Source organism: Melitaea cinxia, chromosome Z (assembly GCF_905220565.1).
Source record: "Melitaea cinxia chromosome Z, ilMelCinx1.1, whole genome shotgun sequence".
Lineage (NCBI taxonomy): Eukaryota > Metazoa > Arthropoda > Insecta > Lepidoptera > Nymphalidae > Melitaea > Melitaea cinxia.
In genome coordinates this window covers 14,914,185-14,933,272 of record NC_059424.1, presented here as the reverse complement: position 1 = coordinate 14,933,272, position 19,088 = coordinate 14,914,185, and the positions used below count along the sequence as shown (strand labels likewise).

The 19,088-nt window shown below is 33.9% G+C and overlaps 1 protein-coding gene across 1 annotated transcript; it reads left to right on the top strand.

The window, feature by feature from the left end:
* The first annotated feature begins 303 nt into the window (after positions 1 to 303).
* LOC123668358 (ER degradation-enhancing alpha-mannosidase-like protein 3) lies at positions 304 to 18,679 on the top strand. The gene is made up of 10 exons (XM_045602095.1): positions 304 to 641; positions 4,799 to 4,945; positions 9,222 to 9,374; positions 10,531 to 10,684; positions 13,280 to 13,449; positions 14,127 to 14,348; positions 14,899 to 15,064; positions 15,370 to 15,758; positions 16,621 to 16,822; positions 17,551 to 18,679. Exons 1-10 carry the CDS (start codon positions 526 to 528, stop codon positions 18,403 to 18,405), a joined length of 2,574 nt encoding a protein of 857 aa, XP_045458051.1. The 5' UTR covers positions 304 to 525; the 3' UTR covers positions 18,406 to 18,679.
* The last annotated feature ends 409 nt before the right edge of the window (positions 18,680 to 19,088 follow it).

The following is a 19,088-nucleotide window of genomic DNA, read 5'->3' as shown; positions in this document are numbered from 1 at the left end:
GGTAAAAGCGGATACAAAATTTGTGGTATAAATTCAAGACTACGGGAGACTACAGAGTGCAAAACTTATGAGATCGTAACATATGCGTAGAAAAATAACCTAGCATTGGATTCAACCCAGCGGTAAACAAGTCATTAAGGGCATATATAGGTATAACATATTCGAAATTTACTATAATCGGAAACATCGCAGTTTTTTAGTTGTCCGCTTGGTGTAGAATGCACCATAGGCTACTCTGATAATGAACCTGGCAACAATATTTGTAACTATAATTGAGTTTGATGACGTTTTATTTTTATTATCTGTATATTGCTGAACGAATATGAGAGTTTAGATAGATAACAAATTCTCATAAGAAGAAGTAAAACTGTTTTGTTTTATATTTCATTCTAGTTTTTGCGATGTAAATCTTAATTTTGGTCAATGTTAAATTTGTTGTGTCTGAGTTTATTTTATGCAAATATTAAAATCTTTAAACTTGTGTGAGTTTATGTTACGAGACCTAGTCATTAAAATTATACTGATATGGAGATAATTCCATGTTATAGTATATTATTAGTTTTTATATTTGCAATTATATATGTTAGAACTGATGAAGAAGCTCCATCGTATATGTCGAAAGCGGAGAGAATAAGTCTGAGGTAAGTCCAACATATCCTAATCGTTTTGCCTTAAAGTAAACTTTACCTAAATTATTAAATGCCATCTTATTCTGTCTTTTTGGTAACTTTTCCTACATAATATACATACATTATCCAGACATACACATACACATTATGCATGCTTTTGCAAAATTTGTTTATAGTTATAAATAATTAAAAAAAAAAAAAAAATTAAACAAAAATATCTTTCATTGAATATCTTAGTCATCTTTCTTGTTGATGTTTAAAATAAAATTAAAAATACTAGCTAAGTTAAAAATTATATGCAAAGTAATTGTTAGTTAATTAGTTAATTAATTTTAAATACACAAATTGTGCTATCAGTTTGGTTGAGTGACTTCAGGAATATTCACAACAAAATTACACATATTGGGGGCCATCCTGTTGCACACTTTTCTTCCTACCTTGCTAACTGTTGGCTTAAATTGTATTTGGTTTTATAATGGAGTAAGAAATAAGAAATTTACTGTTTAGAGGTTAATCCCAGAATCCTGTTTCATTGTAAATCAACATAGTTCCATGTTAATCTGTCTACATGTAGACTTAGGGGCCATCTATAAATAATGTCACACAAATTGCTCGATATTTCGACACCTTCCCCGTCCTTGTCACAGATGGTCACATTTATGAGACTCTCCCCCCCCCCCCCCACCCAGTGTGACATCACATATTTTGCAATTTTGCATGAGCAAACTGATTTTCAGTTCAGTTTCAACATTATTTTTATTTTCATTTTCATAAAAGTCAATTTGCGAATAAAACAAAAAAGTAAATTTTTTAAGTTAGTTGTTGATAGGTAGGTAGTTATAATATCATGTTTTTGTACTTACGTTTTAATATTATTATATTTGGAAATATCGTGTCACAAAATTTTGGACCTCTCCCAACCCTTGTCACACAAAGTAGCACTTTGTTGACCCACTACCCCCCTCTTAACGTGTGACGAATTTATGGATGGCTCCTTAGATATGTTACAAACTTCTTGTAATAAAACTTAGTATTGGTTAAATATACAGGAACAGTTGTATCTATCTAAAATCTGAAGTTAACAATACACTTGTTAAAACTTGCCTTATTTCGACACCTATCAAACCTTTCTATTATTTGTCAAGATATTTGGTTGCTTAAGATTGTACTTATTGTCTGAGACTTTCACAAGTGCAGGTTACTGTTGAATAACACTATTTAAAAAAAATGCTTATTTAGTCAATCAAGTTGAACACAGGTAAATAGGTGCCTTACACATCCAGCCACGACAGACTCCAATAATAAATAATGAATAATAATTTTTTCAGAGACATGTCATGTAGAAATTGATGTTATGTTGTTGTATTGCAATACTCGCCATATTTATCTATTGTTAAGTGGTCTTCTTTTACTTTTTATTATTTCTCTTGACTGCAATATTTTGCCAATTAAGATACACAGTATATCTCTTATCAGTATATCGTCTCATGTTCCTTAGTATGGATTTGTAGTTTGCTTATAAAATGACTTGAGTTGTATGTTTGTTGTAATTATTTTTATTTTGACCACTATCATTTATTATGACTGAGATATGGAACTTCATTTTTTGACTCCTTGTCAATATATTTCTAATTCTCTGATCCTGGAATACTGGAAAGCTCTCAAGAAGTATTCTAAAACACAAGACTTACAGAAACACTGCGATCATGTAATTTTTAGTAAAAAAAAAAGTGATAGAAATGGTATAATTATATCTAGATCTCTATGTCTAAGTTATATTGCTAGGTTTTTTGGTCAATTTATTTATTATACGTTTAAAAATGATAATATAGTAGTTCTAGGCTAAAGCAAATCATTTGCCTTCTAAATGTTGTAAATTGTATATTAAAAATTAATATATTGCTGTCCCCGGGCAATAAAGCGGTAATATCAAAAATCAAATTTTACAGGAGAAATAAAAGAAGCTAATTTGTTTATAGTGCAGTGTACAGTGATCCAAAACAGACGTTCAATATGTCAAATGAAAGCTATTTTTTTTACCAATTTAAGCTTTTAAAAATAATTTTTTAAAAACAAATCGTATAATTTTTTAATGAAATAATTAAAAAAATGTATAATACAATTCATAGATGATACTATTTTAATTGCAAGATCATTAACAATTACTGTAAAGATGTTCACCGGTTTTTTGTGTTATTTTTCTTAGAGTAATGCAATAATACATAGCTTAGTCGTAAGAGAATTATCCATGCAATAAAACGGTTATTGTCATTTATTCTAACGAAATATTATTAAAAAAAACTGAAAAAAATAAGAGTGATAGATTGATACTCAGAGAAGCCAAAAATTAAATAACATTAAAAAGGGTGTAACCGGCGTATACCGCTTTATTGCCCGGGGCCAGCGATATATTAAAAATCAATAAAAGATACAAAACTGTAAAATATTTGTATTTTTTTTTTCATACAATGATAGGCTTGCGTTTAACCAGTATTTCACCTGATGATAATTGAAAATGCGGTCTAAGATGGAGTACGCTTACCTAAAAGTAACCTATTCGCTCGCGATTTAAAGATCCCCAGGTTATAAGTTTTACGAAAACACAGACTTAGAGTTAGAGGTAGAGTTCCATTCTTTGGCCGTATGGATCAAACATGTACTATCGAATCCTTAGTGTGTATAAGGGGAATGTCAACCATAAAAGGATGGCGTAACACAGTGCGTCTGGTTGTACAATGATGGAAGGGGAGGGGAGGGGGGATCAGATCATGGAGGTCCTACGCCGATGCTGCATATTTGCAGCTTTGCAGCGACCAGTACATCATCACCGATGAGCCTCCTGGCTCGTCTCTCAATTGACTCAAGAAGCTCCAGCTGGTACTTGGCTGAGCCATTCCAAAGATGAGAGCAGTACTCCATGCTGAATCAAACTTGCGCTTGATATAAATTTAGAAGCTGTTCCGGAGTGTAGTACTGTCTCACCTTCGAGAGGACGCCCAATTTTTGGCAGCTGTTTGAGTCTTTGTATGTCACTTTACATTTTACAGTTTTGTGTGTTTTATGAAACTTACGTTTTAGAACTGGTCATTTGATTTTGCCAAATTATAACTGTACTGTTGGTACACTCAGTCCAAATATTACTGTATAGATTATTATTACATAATTTATAATCATAATTATCTTTAATATAATATAATTTAACTTGGTGGTGATTCAACGCTTCATTGTTTTCAATTTTAAAATATATTAATCACTCATAACAACAAATAACATTTATTGATAAGTCCTATGATATTATATCAATAATAATATAATTGTTAGTAAGGGGCCATCCATAAATTACATTAAATGTTAAGGGAGGCTAGGGTTTGACGGGGAGCAGTCTATAATATTGTGACATCACATTCGAAAATATAATGTATCTGATTTTAAGTATTAAAACATTATATAAAGGCATACCTATTAACTATTAACTAAAAAAAATTAAGTTGAAACTGTTTTGTTAGTGAAGTAATATTAATTAAAATGGATAGAAAAAAAGGGATATCACACTATGTAGGCTCTCATAAATGTGACCATCTGAGACAAAACAGGGGAGGGATTAAAAATTGTGAAATTTGTGTAATGTTATTTTATGGCCCCTAATCAAATAAAAAACTCTGTCAATTTAGTTATACCATGTATATAAAGCTCTGTGCATATGTATATTCGTCATTTGCTTGTATATGTAGGTATTTGTATGCAAATCTTAATATATACAAGTTATGTGTCAAGTTGTTTGTCTGCAATGGACTCCCTAAAGTACTTAACCAATTTTAATAAAATTTGCACACGTGTGCAGTTTGATCCAACTTGAAAGATAGTCTGTATTTTATATTGATATATGTTATTATTATATTTAAGAAAAAGAAAAATAAGGCGACACGAAGTTCGCAAGGTCAGCTAGTGTACATATATTTATGAGTGGATACATCTATACCCCTTAAGTCTTTATCATGTCCTTTTCCTGTAAGTCATATTGAAGGTATTGCTCTCAGCAATAAGATCATATTTTATACAAAGTTATGACCTTTTTTTTGTTGCACATTATTTGTATGTATATTGTTTTTCAGTTGTACAATTTTAAAAAATTTAGCCACTTTAATAAGCTGTCTTTTATTTTGCTCCAGGGAGGAGGCACGTCAGATGTTTTACCATGCATATGATGCTTATATGGACAATGCGTATCCAGCTGATGAATTAATGCCTCTCAGTTGCAAAGGACGATGGAGGGGAGTTACACCTAGTCGAGGGGATATGGATGATGTACTGGGAAAGTATGTTGTGTTTAAATTGATTATGAGTTGATAATTTTTCTGTGCATATTAAATCAAGCCTTGTGTAGCAATGCTTTAAAGCCATTACATATTTTATGATCTTTATGTTATTTAAGTAATCTAATGGTAAAAAGCTAAAATTTTAAAACCTCGTGTCATACAACATTTGTGTATAATTAAGAATTGGAAAGAAAATCATTCTTATTTCTAGTTACACTTAGATTGATATTCGAGTGCATAACAAATTCTGAAAAATTAAAAATTTTATGTATCTGTGATAAAAAAGTATTGAGACAGTACTTTTACCCTATTTTTATGTCAAATAAATTATATTAAAAATTATATTTTATGTGCTATCTCGTGTATGTAATTGATATGAATATTTATATTATTATTATGTACTTCTAAATTAGGAATAACCTTAAGAAACCTTGCTATTCTTTGTAATCTTATCTGTTGTATATTTTAAATATTGCTTAATCAATTCAAATAATTCAATGAATACATAATTCAATATTACTTTTAAAGCTTACCATCAATTGAGACATATGTTTGTTTGCCAACTTAGTCATATATTTTATTAAGGTACTGAGGATAATTAGCATCCCAACTGCGGAAGAACTTCAACAGTATAGAAGATCATACTGCTTTCAAGTAGGTTGTGTGGTGAGTAAGGTATTTAGAGCTCCTGGGGGAGTTTGGGGGTAGGATTGGCAAGGCGCTGCGATGTTTCTGGTGTTGCAGGCGTCTTTAGGCTACTGTAACCGATTAGTCGCTTACCATCATGTGAGCCGTACGCTTGCTTCAAGACCTATTTGTAAAAAAGGAAAAAAACATCTGGGATGATATTAACTGGCCCGTTAACGTTGTTGGCAATGACCCTGGGTTGTAAAGTGCTTCGGTTTAGTTCAGCGTTCAAATAGAGTGTAAAACGATAATATTATTAACACTGAATATTTTGTTTCTTAATTTATATTTAAATATCAATCGATAGAAAAATAATGTTTGGGATACGCTTTACAATTAAATTACTAAAAAATATCAATTCTTGTATATACATATATATACCCTCCAACGATTTTCATAAAATTTAGTATATAGGAGGTTTCGGGGGCGATAAATCCATCCAGCTAGGATTCATTTTTAGAAAATTTCGTTCTATCCCTGTTTTTAGGGAACGAAAAAATGACTACAATATCATTAGAATACGAAGGTAAATTTCGCAATTGTCAATAAAGTTGTAATAGCTCAGGTGGGAAATCGGCTGGTCTGAAACGACTGAGAAGACCACGGTTCAAATCTCCATGTTTCCAGGTCGGTTTTTTTTCTAATTGCACTCGTGATTTTTTATTTAAATAACCAGTTCATATTTTTTATTATTGTCGGTACAATCGAAAAATATTCATATTTTATAAATATGTAATTCATATTTAAATATGATTTCCAAAAAACACGATTTACTAAAAATACCGACCTATGCTCGGTCACCCAGCTACTATGAATTTAAATCGATACAATTTCGTTTCGTACTTTTCGCGTGATACATGACGAGATATAGAGTCAGACTAAATATGAAAAAAGTGATATTTTTTGTCTTCGGTATTCGGTAATATATCGTGTATACGTCGGTTATTTCAATATTACAAACAGACCCTCCAATTTTATTTATTTGTTTAGACATGTTATTATAAGGTCGACAAAAAATGTTCTTTTTTTAACCGACTTCAAAAAAGGCACAGCACACACAGCTCAGCCTATTACAGTCCACTGCTGGACAGGCCTCCCAAAGTCATCGGTCCATCGGCCATCGGTCCTACGACACAGATGACCAGCCCACTGCCACTTCAACTTGCTAATTCTGTGGGCTATGTCGGTTACTTTCGTTCTCTCACGGATAGTCTAATTTTTAATCCTATCTTTGAGAGAAACCCCAAGCATAGCCCGTTGCACGTTGAGCGACTTTAAACTTGACTTCAGAAAAGACGGAGCTTCTCAATTCGACTGTATTTTTTTATGTGTTAACTCAAAGTTTTGACTGGGTTGATTTCGATGATTCTTCAATCGAAATTTGTTGGTTGTCATGTGATACCATTTAAATTTAATCGAGATCTGACAAGTACTTTTGACGACCGCTCTGGCTGCCGCGAGTTCGATTCCCGCTCGGAGTGGATATTTGTGTTTATACAAATAGTCATTTCCATTCTAATTGTTAGTCCTTGTGGGTCGCCCCACTGTGCCTCGGAAAGCACGTTAAGTTATCGTTCCCAGTTGTTATCATGTACACCTCATAACGATCGTTACTCATAGTAGGAAATACATCCGCATTGGAGCAGCGTAGTGGATTAAGCTCCGATCCTTCTCCTACATGGGAAAAGAGGCCTATGCCTAAAAGGCTGAAGCGTTAGCGTGACAAGTACTCTTAGAGTTAACTCTAATAATGCGTAATTACTTGAATTTTTTTTTTTGCGTCGACCTACGTTGTATAATGCTTCATAACTTTTTACTTGTGTACCGATTGTGATGATTCTTTTTTTTTAAATATAAAGCTGGTTGCTTGTCATGTGGGGCTTGATTTAAATTTGATCGAGATCTGACGAGTACTTTTTAAGTTATCTTTAATAAGGCGTATTTACTTGACTATTTTTTCCTATACCTACGGTGTGTTTATTTTTATTTTTATTTATATATCAAATAAATAAGCTGGGACCGAAAACTCAAATAAAAAGATGCACACAACCAAATATATCAAATCACAATAGTATCAAGAAAATAATTTTACGTTTATTTTTTAAATTAATTGGTGTAATACTTTCAATCAATTTTAATGGTAGGTCATTTATTAGTCTAGGCACTAAATAAGCTGTTGTTCGTTCACCATATGTGTTGTGTTTGCGCCTAGTCCATAACCACTTTTTGCGATAGTACGGGTGTTTAACATGTACGTATATAATTTTGTATTTATCTAATTATAAGTTAGTTAAAGTAGTTAATTCCATAGTTATATTATATATATTTATATACCACTTGCTCATCTGAAAAGCAACATCACTCTTATGATTAGGTTGTCCGGAAGAGATTTCTTTTTAGCAATAAGATCGCCTGGTTGTACAATTTGTGACTATAATTGCTTGTAATGTAAATTTTGTTCTTTATTTAATAAAATATATTATTATTATTATTATTATTACATTTTTATATGCAGTGCGATTGTTTTTATATGTATTTAAGCTATGTGAAAGTTGCGATAACGACTTATTTTCAAGGTTTAAGAAAATTCCAGTATTAATTGAAATACTGTTTTCTGATAACCTTACACATTGGCCATGTTTGCACTCACGTTGCTATAATATTTTATATGCTGCTTTTATATTCTTGTGTGAACGTTTTGTTTATATTCATACATAAACATTATGAATACAAATTTCTGTAGCTTTGTACGTTTTATAACTGGACTGAATAATATAGTATTTTATCTGCACAAAATTTAGTAAATTTGGCCAATAAACGGTTCACACTAAACGACTCCTAGTTGGATGAGTCATGTGTCTCGGGTTCGGTACAATTCACAACACAATTACAAATGCCTAGACCATGATAAACATCTGTATGACGTATACAAATATTTTTAAAGTTCGGGGGTCGAACCCACGACCGCTAGTGCACATGCCAGTTGTGACTATTTATTTCGTGAAATTATTAACGACTTCAAAAAAAGGACGTGGTTTTCAATTCGACTGTATTGTTTTAAAGTGTGTTACCTCATAACTTCTTATTTTGTGGACCGATTTCGATGATTCATTTTTTAATCGATAGCTTGTCATGAGGTCCATTTTAATGTGATCAGATCTGACAAGCACTTTTTGAGTAATCTTCGATAACGCTTATTTATTTGACTATTTTTTCGTATGGCTATGTTCTATTACTTGTCAATGTAATTGAAGTCTGTTTTTCGTTTGCAAGCAAAAACACAATTATTGTAAATCTTTTGAAATTAATTTTTGAATTTAGATTGTATCTGTGAAAGCTTTTTAACAAATAACGCAGTTGGCTCAGTGTTCAATGACCCTGATTCCTGCATCGGGGTTTGTGGGTTCGATGCCCCGTTCCTAGCTAATGTACGTAAACATACAATATATCAGTCGCCTATTACCTATAACACAAGCATTAAGCTGCCTACCTTAGGAACAGACAACCGTATGTGTTATGTTCCCGTATGACCGTATATTTATATCTTTGTTATTGACCCGATATGTATTTGATTTTATTTTATTTTCAGTTTTTCTCTTACACTAGTGGACAGCTTAGACACGTTGGTCGTAATGGGCGACTTCTCGGAGTTTAGCCGAGCCATCAAGCTGGTGATCAAAGACGTCACGTTTGATCACGATATCATCGTTTCCGTGTTCGAGACGAACATTCGCATGCTTGGGTAGGTCAAATGACGGTTCATTTTTGAGCTAATTTTGTTAATTCTCGTTGTATTCGATATCCTTAACGATTCGAATATGTTAATACTGCTTTACATAGCTTGTCTCGGATGCAAATTAAATCGGATTGGTAAAAATTTATGTAATGTAAAAATATATTCAGGTATTTTAATTTTTATTGCTATCAAGTTTTTGTTTACCTTTTAACTTACACTAGTTCGCAAAAATATAATAAAGTAAAAACTAACGTAAGAGAACCGTGTAGGTGCGTCTATTGTTTTCAGCAAGATATACCCGAAGGAAATTGAAAAAAATAAAATAGAGAATAAAGTAAATAGGTATATAACAAAACGGTACAGATACACACCGTCGTCTTCGTCTTACCATCTTGTATCACATACATTAAATGATACTGTAATGTAGTAATGATACTATATTCAGTAATCATTTTCGGTATTTAAAAAAAGTGTAAAATCTACAAAAATGTATAAAATTTACGTCTACAGTTAATTTTGTTATTGTTGTAACTTTTTATTATATACTACTGTGTTGTAATTTATTTAAAGAATATATTTCAACTCGAACTGATAGCTGTGCAAAGAGTATCCCTTTCTCATTCCTATCTCACTATAGACGTCATCAGACAAAACAATAAAAAATTAAGAAATGGGTATATGTATGTCCGTAGCAAAACGTTGTTGAAAACAAGTTTAAACATAGCTGACAGACTTCAAAATATCGTTTATCTTTTTTTTATGTAATAAAATTAAAGAAGAATCTGTTTATTTTTACTTTTTATTACGATTGACCTACGACGTGTGAACTAAAAACTAATCTAACTAAATAGTTGAAATTAGTATCTCTGCTTAATTTGCTATTTCGTAGATATACAACTAGATAGTAAAAATACTGTACAGTTTAATAAACTTTAGTGTGATCTAACACTTCCACGAATAAGATAAACATTTAACACAATACACAACAAAGTTTGCAAATAAACAACTTCAAAATTAAAACTAAGTAGGTGTGTTTAAATTGTAATCCTATTATATATAATTTTCGTCTCTGTATGTATGTAATTACGCGTTCCTGAGCTGAAATTTTTCTTTAAAATTGATTGTGTGTATTTTCTAAATTTAATCAATTTCATTATTTTAGAGGATTACTGTCGGCTCACGTTCTTGCTACTGCTTTGAAGAGCGAAGTTCCTGCCCTAGAATGGTACGACGGTGAACTATTAGCTATGGCCGAGGACCTTGGCAGAAGATTATTACCAGCGTTCAATACTTCCACTGGAATACCACATGGAAGGGTGAGTACATTAAATACCTTTAATTTATTTACTAAATATAAAAGAAATGTTTACAGCCAGACATATCCTGCTCAAAACCTAGATCAGCTCGATTAGGGAAGTTCTTCAACCTGACGCAAGATCACAGTCATATAGGACTGCTAACAAGGAGTGTTGTGTTCCTCTAAAGATTCTTCTCTATGACCTCGAGGGTCGTCTCCTGAGAAGGGTCGAGGGTAGGGTCGGTAACGCGCTTGCAATGTCCCTGGAGTTGCATATGACTATAGGCTACGTTGACTCTTTACCATCAGGTGCTTGTTTGTCACACAATTAGTATAAAAAGCGTGTTGTTCTCGATAAACTCTGAACTTAACCATTTGATAAAATTAAATTAAAATACATTCCTTATACTATTTGAAAGTGAGATTATCAGTAATTATATAATTTTAAAATGCGCTAAACACAACAACGCTACGCATTTCGATAACGATAGAGTGGTCATAAAATAATTTTAACGCCAGTTTTATTATTACGTAAACCTATTAATGTACGTTCATATAAATAATAATCGGCGTAACAACCACACAACTCGAAGATTTTATGTCGCAAAACAACTGTCAACAATAAAAATACAGTAAAAGTCCCGTATAAATAAAAAAATTATTTATTTATATATAACTAGCGACCCACCCCGACTTCGCACGGTTGCAAAAACTATCAGTATTCCTCTACTATATTATGCATTTATTATAAATATAAACCTTCCTCTGGAATCACCTTTTATCTATTTACTCAAGAAAACCGCATCAAATTCTGTTTCGTAATTTTTAAGATTTAAGCATACAGACAGTGGGAACCTACTTTATTTACGTACTATGTAATGAAAAAAAAATTATTTATATATAATGAAGCCATGCCTTTTGCATCACTATCTGAACATAACAGTAATGTTACAATTGTTGAACTTATCTAATACGTATCAGATATCAAAATGTGTATTTTAATAACACGTCCATTTTTGATAAGATGTAAAGATAATACATACGTTTATATGTATCACCCATCACTAATTAATTAATAATTACACGTTGTAGTTTTAATGTTCTAGATTAACAATTTTGTTGTTACTTTCACTTATTACATTGAATTGTGAATATTAGATGCTAATAAGAAAAAAGGTTATTATGATGCTTTTGCTTGCAGTCACAATGAAATAGGTACTCGAGCTAGTCAGATATTAATACGCCTACACTGCTTATTTCTGATAACGGAAAAATAATAATCTGCCGATTTGCATGGTGGGTTTTTTCAAACTGTCAGATTAAGAAATTTCCTCCACATAATTGTCAGATTTTGGGTCAGTACGACGAGAACATCAAGATGAAGCGAGCGTAGTATAGCATAACAATCTGACACGCTCGAATTTTTCCAACAATCGATTTTTATTACTAATCTTATCGGTTGCCCTACGCCCGTTGCCTATAGAAAAAGAACTGTTTGTTATACGCAAATTTGCAATTTCGCAATTTCTTTTTACTGTATAGTTTTGTAGGGACAGAATTTGATCAAAAAAATTGATAATTTTTGTCATCGTATTACATTGCATCGGGTCATTATTACAAAAGAGCTTAATATTTATTGTAATCGAGTGATAATATCAGTGCTTGCTGTGTGGCTACGGCATTAAAGAATAAAGCCACCCCTTATCTTCCCGTGGGTGGGGGGGTACCGTAGCCACACAGTACATTTTTTTAATACTTATTTAACAGAAAATCTGCAAAATAACTAAGGAAGCCGACACGTTTGTTTGTATATATAGATACGAACGACACCAGCGCATAGGCAGATTATCCCGCGGCGCGCGGCACGGCTAATCCCGCGGCTTTGCAACGTCAAGCGTGAGCGGCGCTCTTGATTAAGCTAATTACTCATATGAAATCTCTTGTTTCATGCATTGGCCTGTGTCGATGTTCTCTTTCGCACTTATTGAATACAGTGCTAGGAATCGTACTAAACTTCGTTTCACTTTCGCGCAATCGCTGGCGCTCCACTCGTTACAACTTCACGCCAAATGTCGTAGGTTTACGCCGTATAATAGACTATTGTATAGCCATAGCCGAAAAGAAAGAATGTAATGAAAGGATGTAGTTTAAAGAAATATAGATTTAAGATTAGCTATGCAATTTTCGTGGGAGTGCACTGCACCAGCGCTCTTTAGGATGAGCCGCCTCTGTTCGGTAACGTCCCCATCATAAAATACTGTTAGGTAGTTCCTCAATAGCACAAATCTATTTCAAAACATATCGTCTCCAATAATTGGTAAATACGATTTCACAAACCTGAGTATTCGTGTGTTTCACCCTAATTACGGAAATGAAAATTCGCTATACCCTCGACAGAGTTTGAGGTCGAAAGAGGCGCTCGGGTTTTATCCATACAAGTTCAAGTTACTTATTTAAATTAAAAAAGTACACACGGACTAAGATTGTGTCATAATAATTTCAATTATTCAACCTGCGCAGAAGCGAATTTTGGATACGATACCTATAGTGTACAAAAATGCAAATACACTTATTATATTTCGATTTTAATAAATTGTTTTGTTTTTTCATAAAGATAAATCTTCGTAACGGTATGCGCGGCCTGTCCGAGTCTCGTGAGACGTGCACTGCCTGCGCTGGTACCATGATACTGGAAATGGCAGCATTGTCTCGTCTTACGGGAAATCCCGTATACGAACAAAAGGCCCACAAAGCTATGGATCGCCTTTGGAAAATACGACACAGGTACTATTTTTTGCTTTTGTAACTATAAGATAATAAAAATAATACAACCATACGCTTCAGCCTGTAATATCCCACTACTGGGCATAGGCCTCTTTCCCATGTAGGAGAAGGATCAGAGCTTAATCCACCACGCTGCTCCAATGCGGGTTGGCGGATATATTCCCTAACGTGCCCTCCTTAACGTGCTCTCCGAGGCACGGTGGGGAGACCCACAAGGACTGCAAAACACCCAGACCACGGCAAACACCTGTATAGCCAATACAAATGTTTGTCATGTGCGGAGATCGAACCCGCAACCGCCAACGCAACAGGCACAATCCATAGCTGTGACCGTTGCGCCAACGCGGTGTCCAACAACATAAACCATACAATACTATCTATAAATACCAACAATACAACCATGTTATACGAAATAAAAGAAAAATCGTTTTTCTCGTATGACTTTTCATCTCATTTACAATGTCATCTCTTGGATCGGTATCCAGATAACTATTTGAAATTTATTAGCATCCGGATATATATCCGGCATATTTGAACGATACGATAGTTATTTAATAATATAAACGTGTTAAAACTTTTACACGTTAATCATTACTGGTATAAAAAAATTAAATCAGATTATGCAATTTTTTGAAGTTAAAAAAAAAAACAATTTTCACTGTACCCTTTTTTATCAGGACTTCCGATTTAATGGGCACAGTTATAAATATTCACAATGGAGACTGGGTGAGGAAGGACTCTGGTGTGGGAGCGGGTATCGATTCGTACTACGAATACTGCCTTAAAGCTTACATACTACTCGGAGATGAGAAATATTTGTCCAGGTTCATTAGACACTACAACGCCGTCATGAAGTACATAAGTAGAGGTCCTATCATGCTAGCTGTACACATGCATAGGTAAGAATTTTTTATTTATACATGTGATAAAATTTTAGATGACCGATGTCAGAAGATATTTAGGAAGACCTAATAATGGTTTTTACGAACAATATGAATCAAACACATTTTTTTTTAGTTATTTTGTTCCTGTCTGCCCGCATGTCTTTACCTACATCACGCAAAATCTGCTTTATAAAAGTGGATATAGTTTTCACATTTAGTGTTGTAGTTCTAACTCAAATCTGGTATCGATTTTATTTCGATACAACGTTAACCGGGAATAAGACGAACACAATTTGGGCAAAATGAATAGTTGTGCAAAAGAATAGTTAATATAGGTGTAATAAAACCAGTTATTTCGAAATAATTTTTATTGGAGATGGCATGATACAGTATGTGTTTTTCAGACGTATGAAACAAGGTAATAAACGTTAACTTATCCACAGACGACATATAATAGAACAATATGAACTAGGCTTAATCAAAAGATAAGATAGAAGAAGATCGCTATCTGAATCTGCCCCAGAAGTTACACTTTCATCATTACTACACAGTACAATTTTTTCAGACCGCATCTACAATCACGTAATTTCATGGACGCCCTTCTCGCCTTCTGGCCCGGTTTGCAAGTTTTATTGGGAGATGTTCGTCCCGCTGTCGAAACTCATGAAATGTTGTATCAAGTAATGCAGCGTCATACGTTCATACCGGAGGCGTTTACTTCGGACTTCCAGGTGTGAAGTGTTTCTGTTTTATAATATTAATGTTTTATTATTATTAAGCAAAAATAGGAGCTAAGATAACACAAAGGATAGGAAGAAAAGTTTCACTTGTTTCTAAATAATTAAACATACAACTTTTTCATGTAAATTTTTAAGGTTTTACACTTCTCAGCACTGGCTTAACAGTACAATGTTAATTCCCTTAAGACCAATATAATAAATAAAACAACTGTCAGGATTTTATTCTTCAAACTTCAATAGGTTCGGCTTTGCGACCACTAGACAACAGACACTTATGTTTGTATGTACATTTCAAGGTCCACTGGGGTCAACATCCGCTCCGCCCAGAGTTTCTAGAATCAACTTACTTCCTCCACCGTGCGACTGGCGACGATCATTACCTTCAAGTCGGTAAAACAGTACTACGGGCTCTTCAAACTCATACTAAAGTGCCCTGCGGTTATGCGGCTGTGAACGATGTAAGGACTAGACTGCACGAAGACAGGATGGATTCATTCGTAATTGCTGAAACATTCAAGTACTTATACATGTTGTTTGGGGAAGATAAAGACTTGCCAGTAAAGTTAGAAGACTACGTATTGACAACTGAAGCCCATTTTTTGCCGCTGTCCCTCGCGACTGACGGAAAAAACGGTTCCTATTTGACTATTAAGATAGACGATGAAGATGAAGATAAATATAAAAGGTATTTATTTTACGGAACATGCGTGCAAATGTTAATTAATAATAAATAAACGCATCATACTTAACGGCTGCCACTAAGATTTATTGATGTGTCGGGGGCTCGGCAACACACAATATACAAGCACAGACGCCCAGACCCCAGCAAACATCTGTAAGGCCAATATAAATGTTTAGTATGTGCGGACCGACAACCACCAGCGTAACAGCCACAAACCTGTTTCGTAAACGTGTCGTCAATATTTTAAAAGTTTTATCAATTCTTCAATGATTATTAGATTTAAGTATTTAGTATTTGTATCAAAAGTATTTGAGCCTATTTTGAGCTTAATATAGATGACATCGTGTTAGTTTTTATTAAATACTACAACGTTACGCTACTAAGTAGCAGTAGAGCAGTAAACTAAAAATTTTGTCTACACTTAAGCATTTTAACCCTACCTGACATTACGCTACCAAGTTTCGTCACAAATTACTTTGCAAATAACCGTTGAAAAGTATTATGTGGATTTTTGCTTCTATTCCATCCACTATTACTATTCTCTCCTAAATTATCTTATATTTTCTACTATTTATTATCAAAATTTATTCCAATGAGGTAGAGCACAGCAGGAAATATCCTGTAAAAAATCTGGAGCAGCCCGACTAGGGAAGTACCTTACAGAAGATCACAGCTAAATAATACTGCTCTCAAGCAGTCTTGTGTTCCTGTGTTAAGTAAAGTGGACCAGAGTTGCTGGGGAAGGTCGGGGATAGGGTTGGCAATGCGCTTACGTTGCCTCTGGTTTTGGAGGCGTTTATATAGGATGATCAGTATGCTTGTTGCCGACCTAGTTGTATAAAAAAATCTATAATTCACATTTCAGAACGTGCCCAAACACAGCGTCCCTCGTAGCTGAGAAGGTTCGCCAGCCGATGAGACAGATGCTGGGTTCGAAGGCAGCGAGACCGCCAGCAAGGTTGCGACCTCTGAACGACCCGCGACAAATACACGCACTGTCAGATATGGGCATATCAGTACTCACTTTACCTGATGGCAGGGTGCAGTTGTTGTATACTGTTAACACGGTTTGTATTTTACTTTGAAAATATTGTAATTTCGTTTGTATGACTAAAGTATGCATTCATTACATAGCCCATATACATATATGTCGTATATAATACCTTTAAACGAACAATTCTTGTATAATCTGAATCTTAAAAACGGCTCCAACGATTTTTATAAAATTTACTATGCAGGGAATTTCGGGGGTGATAAATCTATCTAGCTTAGGATTCATTTTTATAAAATGTCGTTTTATCTTTGAATACGAATATACGAAATACGAAGGTAAATTTCGAAATGGTCTGTTAAATTATAATAGCTCAGGTGGGAAATCGGCCGGTCACGAATCGAGAACACCCCGGTTCAAAGACTCATGTTTCCAGATCGATTATTTTTATCTGATTACACTCGTGATCTTTTATTTAAATAACCAGTTCATATTTTTTATTATTTTGTATGACGGTATGATTGAAAAATACTATTCATATTTAAATAAAATTTCCAAAAAACACGATTTACCAAAAACAACCGAGCTAAGGCACGGTCATCCAGGTACTATTGGTATAATTTATTGAAACGACATTTAAGTGTGTCTTTTTATGACTAACAATTACACGAGTCATATAATCAAACTTGTTGATACTGAGTTTGTAAATAAGATTTTTTTTTCTCTTTTTTGTCTGCTGTCATGTTTCATAAATCGTAACTACATATTTGAATAAGTAAAATATATAACTACTTTGTTTTGCAGGCAAAATCAGCAAAGGATGCGGCAGAAGGTCTAACTTTTATGCGTGAGATGTCTAAATTTAATTCACTCAGCGATACAGAAAATGGAGTAATGGCTGCCGGTGTTAAGATTAACGATAAAATATTCCCAGCTGGGCCTGGTCATTTTGGCAAAGACCTTACTGGACCCGCTTTGTATTCAGGCAAACCAGTTTTCGTAACACCAGTAGACGCTTGTGCGACCATTGAAAATAGCAAAGAAGTAGCTGGAAAATTCGCAATAGCGAAGCGAGGTGAATGCACATTTGCTCAAAAAGTTCGATTCATGCAAGAAGCTGGAGCAAAGTTTGCCATAATTATGGACAACGTTAAAGATTCCTCGCATGAAACGACCGCGCTTTTTGCCATGTCCGGCGATGGCAAGGACGATATTGAAATACCCGCAGTTTTCCTTTTCTCACGAGAAGCAATGTACTTAACGGATGCCCTAAATCAGGATCCCGAACTTATCGTAACCGTTGGTGATCTAAGATCTCTTAAACAGCAGTTCGAAGGCGGTTGCGATAACGGAAACTGTGAACCTGTAACCGATGCTCCTACCTTACCTAGTGATAGAGAATCATTCGACCACCTCAAAAAAGTACTTAGCCAACTTGTTGCCCAATTCGAATTATCATTATCGAGCGAAGACAGTGCTCAAAAAACATGCAGTGAGGAACCCCAAGATTTGTTTGTGTCTAAAGATAATGAATTTGTAAATGAAGATGTTCATAGTAGTAAAGTTTGTACAAATGACTGTGATGAAGAAGAGCAAATCAGTGAAACTAACGATGCATACACAGCCCAGCCCGCTCAAAATAAATTTGGAGATATCTGACCGGACCCGCGGGCTTTGTACAAGGACCATTTGTATATAAACTGGTAAACTTCCCTGTAAAAAGATTGTACATATTAAATAAGATAAATGTTGAAAAGTTTTCCTGCCTTGTACAAATATTGTATCACGATTTTTTTATTTATATGCTGTCTAAATGGGTTTAAAACAATGTAAAATTATTATAAATAAAGTTATCAAATAATTAATGTTCAGTAGGTACTTCAAAAATGTTAAGAAAACTTATTTAATAAGATATATTAAATATTATGGAAAAGTCTATTTTATTACTCTCCCTACCTACCCATACCAACCGTATATATATATGTTCTGGGATAACTTCGTCGTTTATGAACCGATTTTAATAATTCTTTTTTTGTTGGAAAGGATATATCTCAGGGGTGGGACCGTGATAAGGAAACCAGGATCTGATGATGTAATCCTAGAGAAATCGAGGGGAACCCTCGAAAATGGTAGTGACGACTAGTGCGTTTGTCGCGTCTTGGGGACTTATGACTAATTAGGATTTTCACCCAAACAAATTGAACTAGTTTGATCAAAGATGCATGAAAAGGAAAATAATGAAGCATTCAATTGTGTATCCCAAAATTAATTGAATTGTGTAGGTATTAAAGCATGTTATACTAATGATTGCTCGTATAATCGAAACTCAAAAACTACTAGAC

Excerpts from the sequence above, each read along its gene's own strand:
- LOC123668358 (XM_045602095.1), top strand. The coding sequence starts at position 526 with ATGGAGATAATTCCATGTTATAGTATATTATTAGTTTTTATATTTGCA. Across the intron at positions 15,759-16,620 it reads GATGAAGATAAATATAAAAG|AACGTGCCCAAACACAGCGT; the intron begins GTATTTATTTTA and ends TTCACATTTCAG. Across the intron at positions 16,823-17,550 it reads TGTTGTATACTGTTAACACG|GCAAAATCAGCAAAGGATGC; the intron begins GTTTGTATTTTA and ends TTTGTTTTGCAG.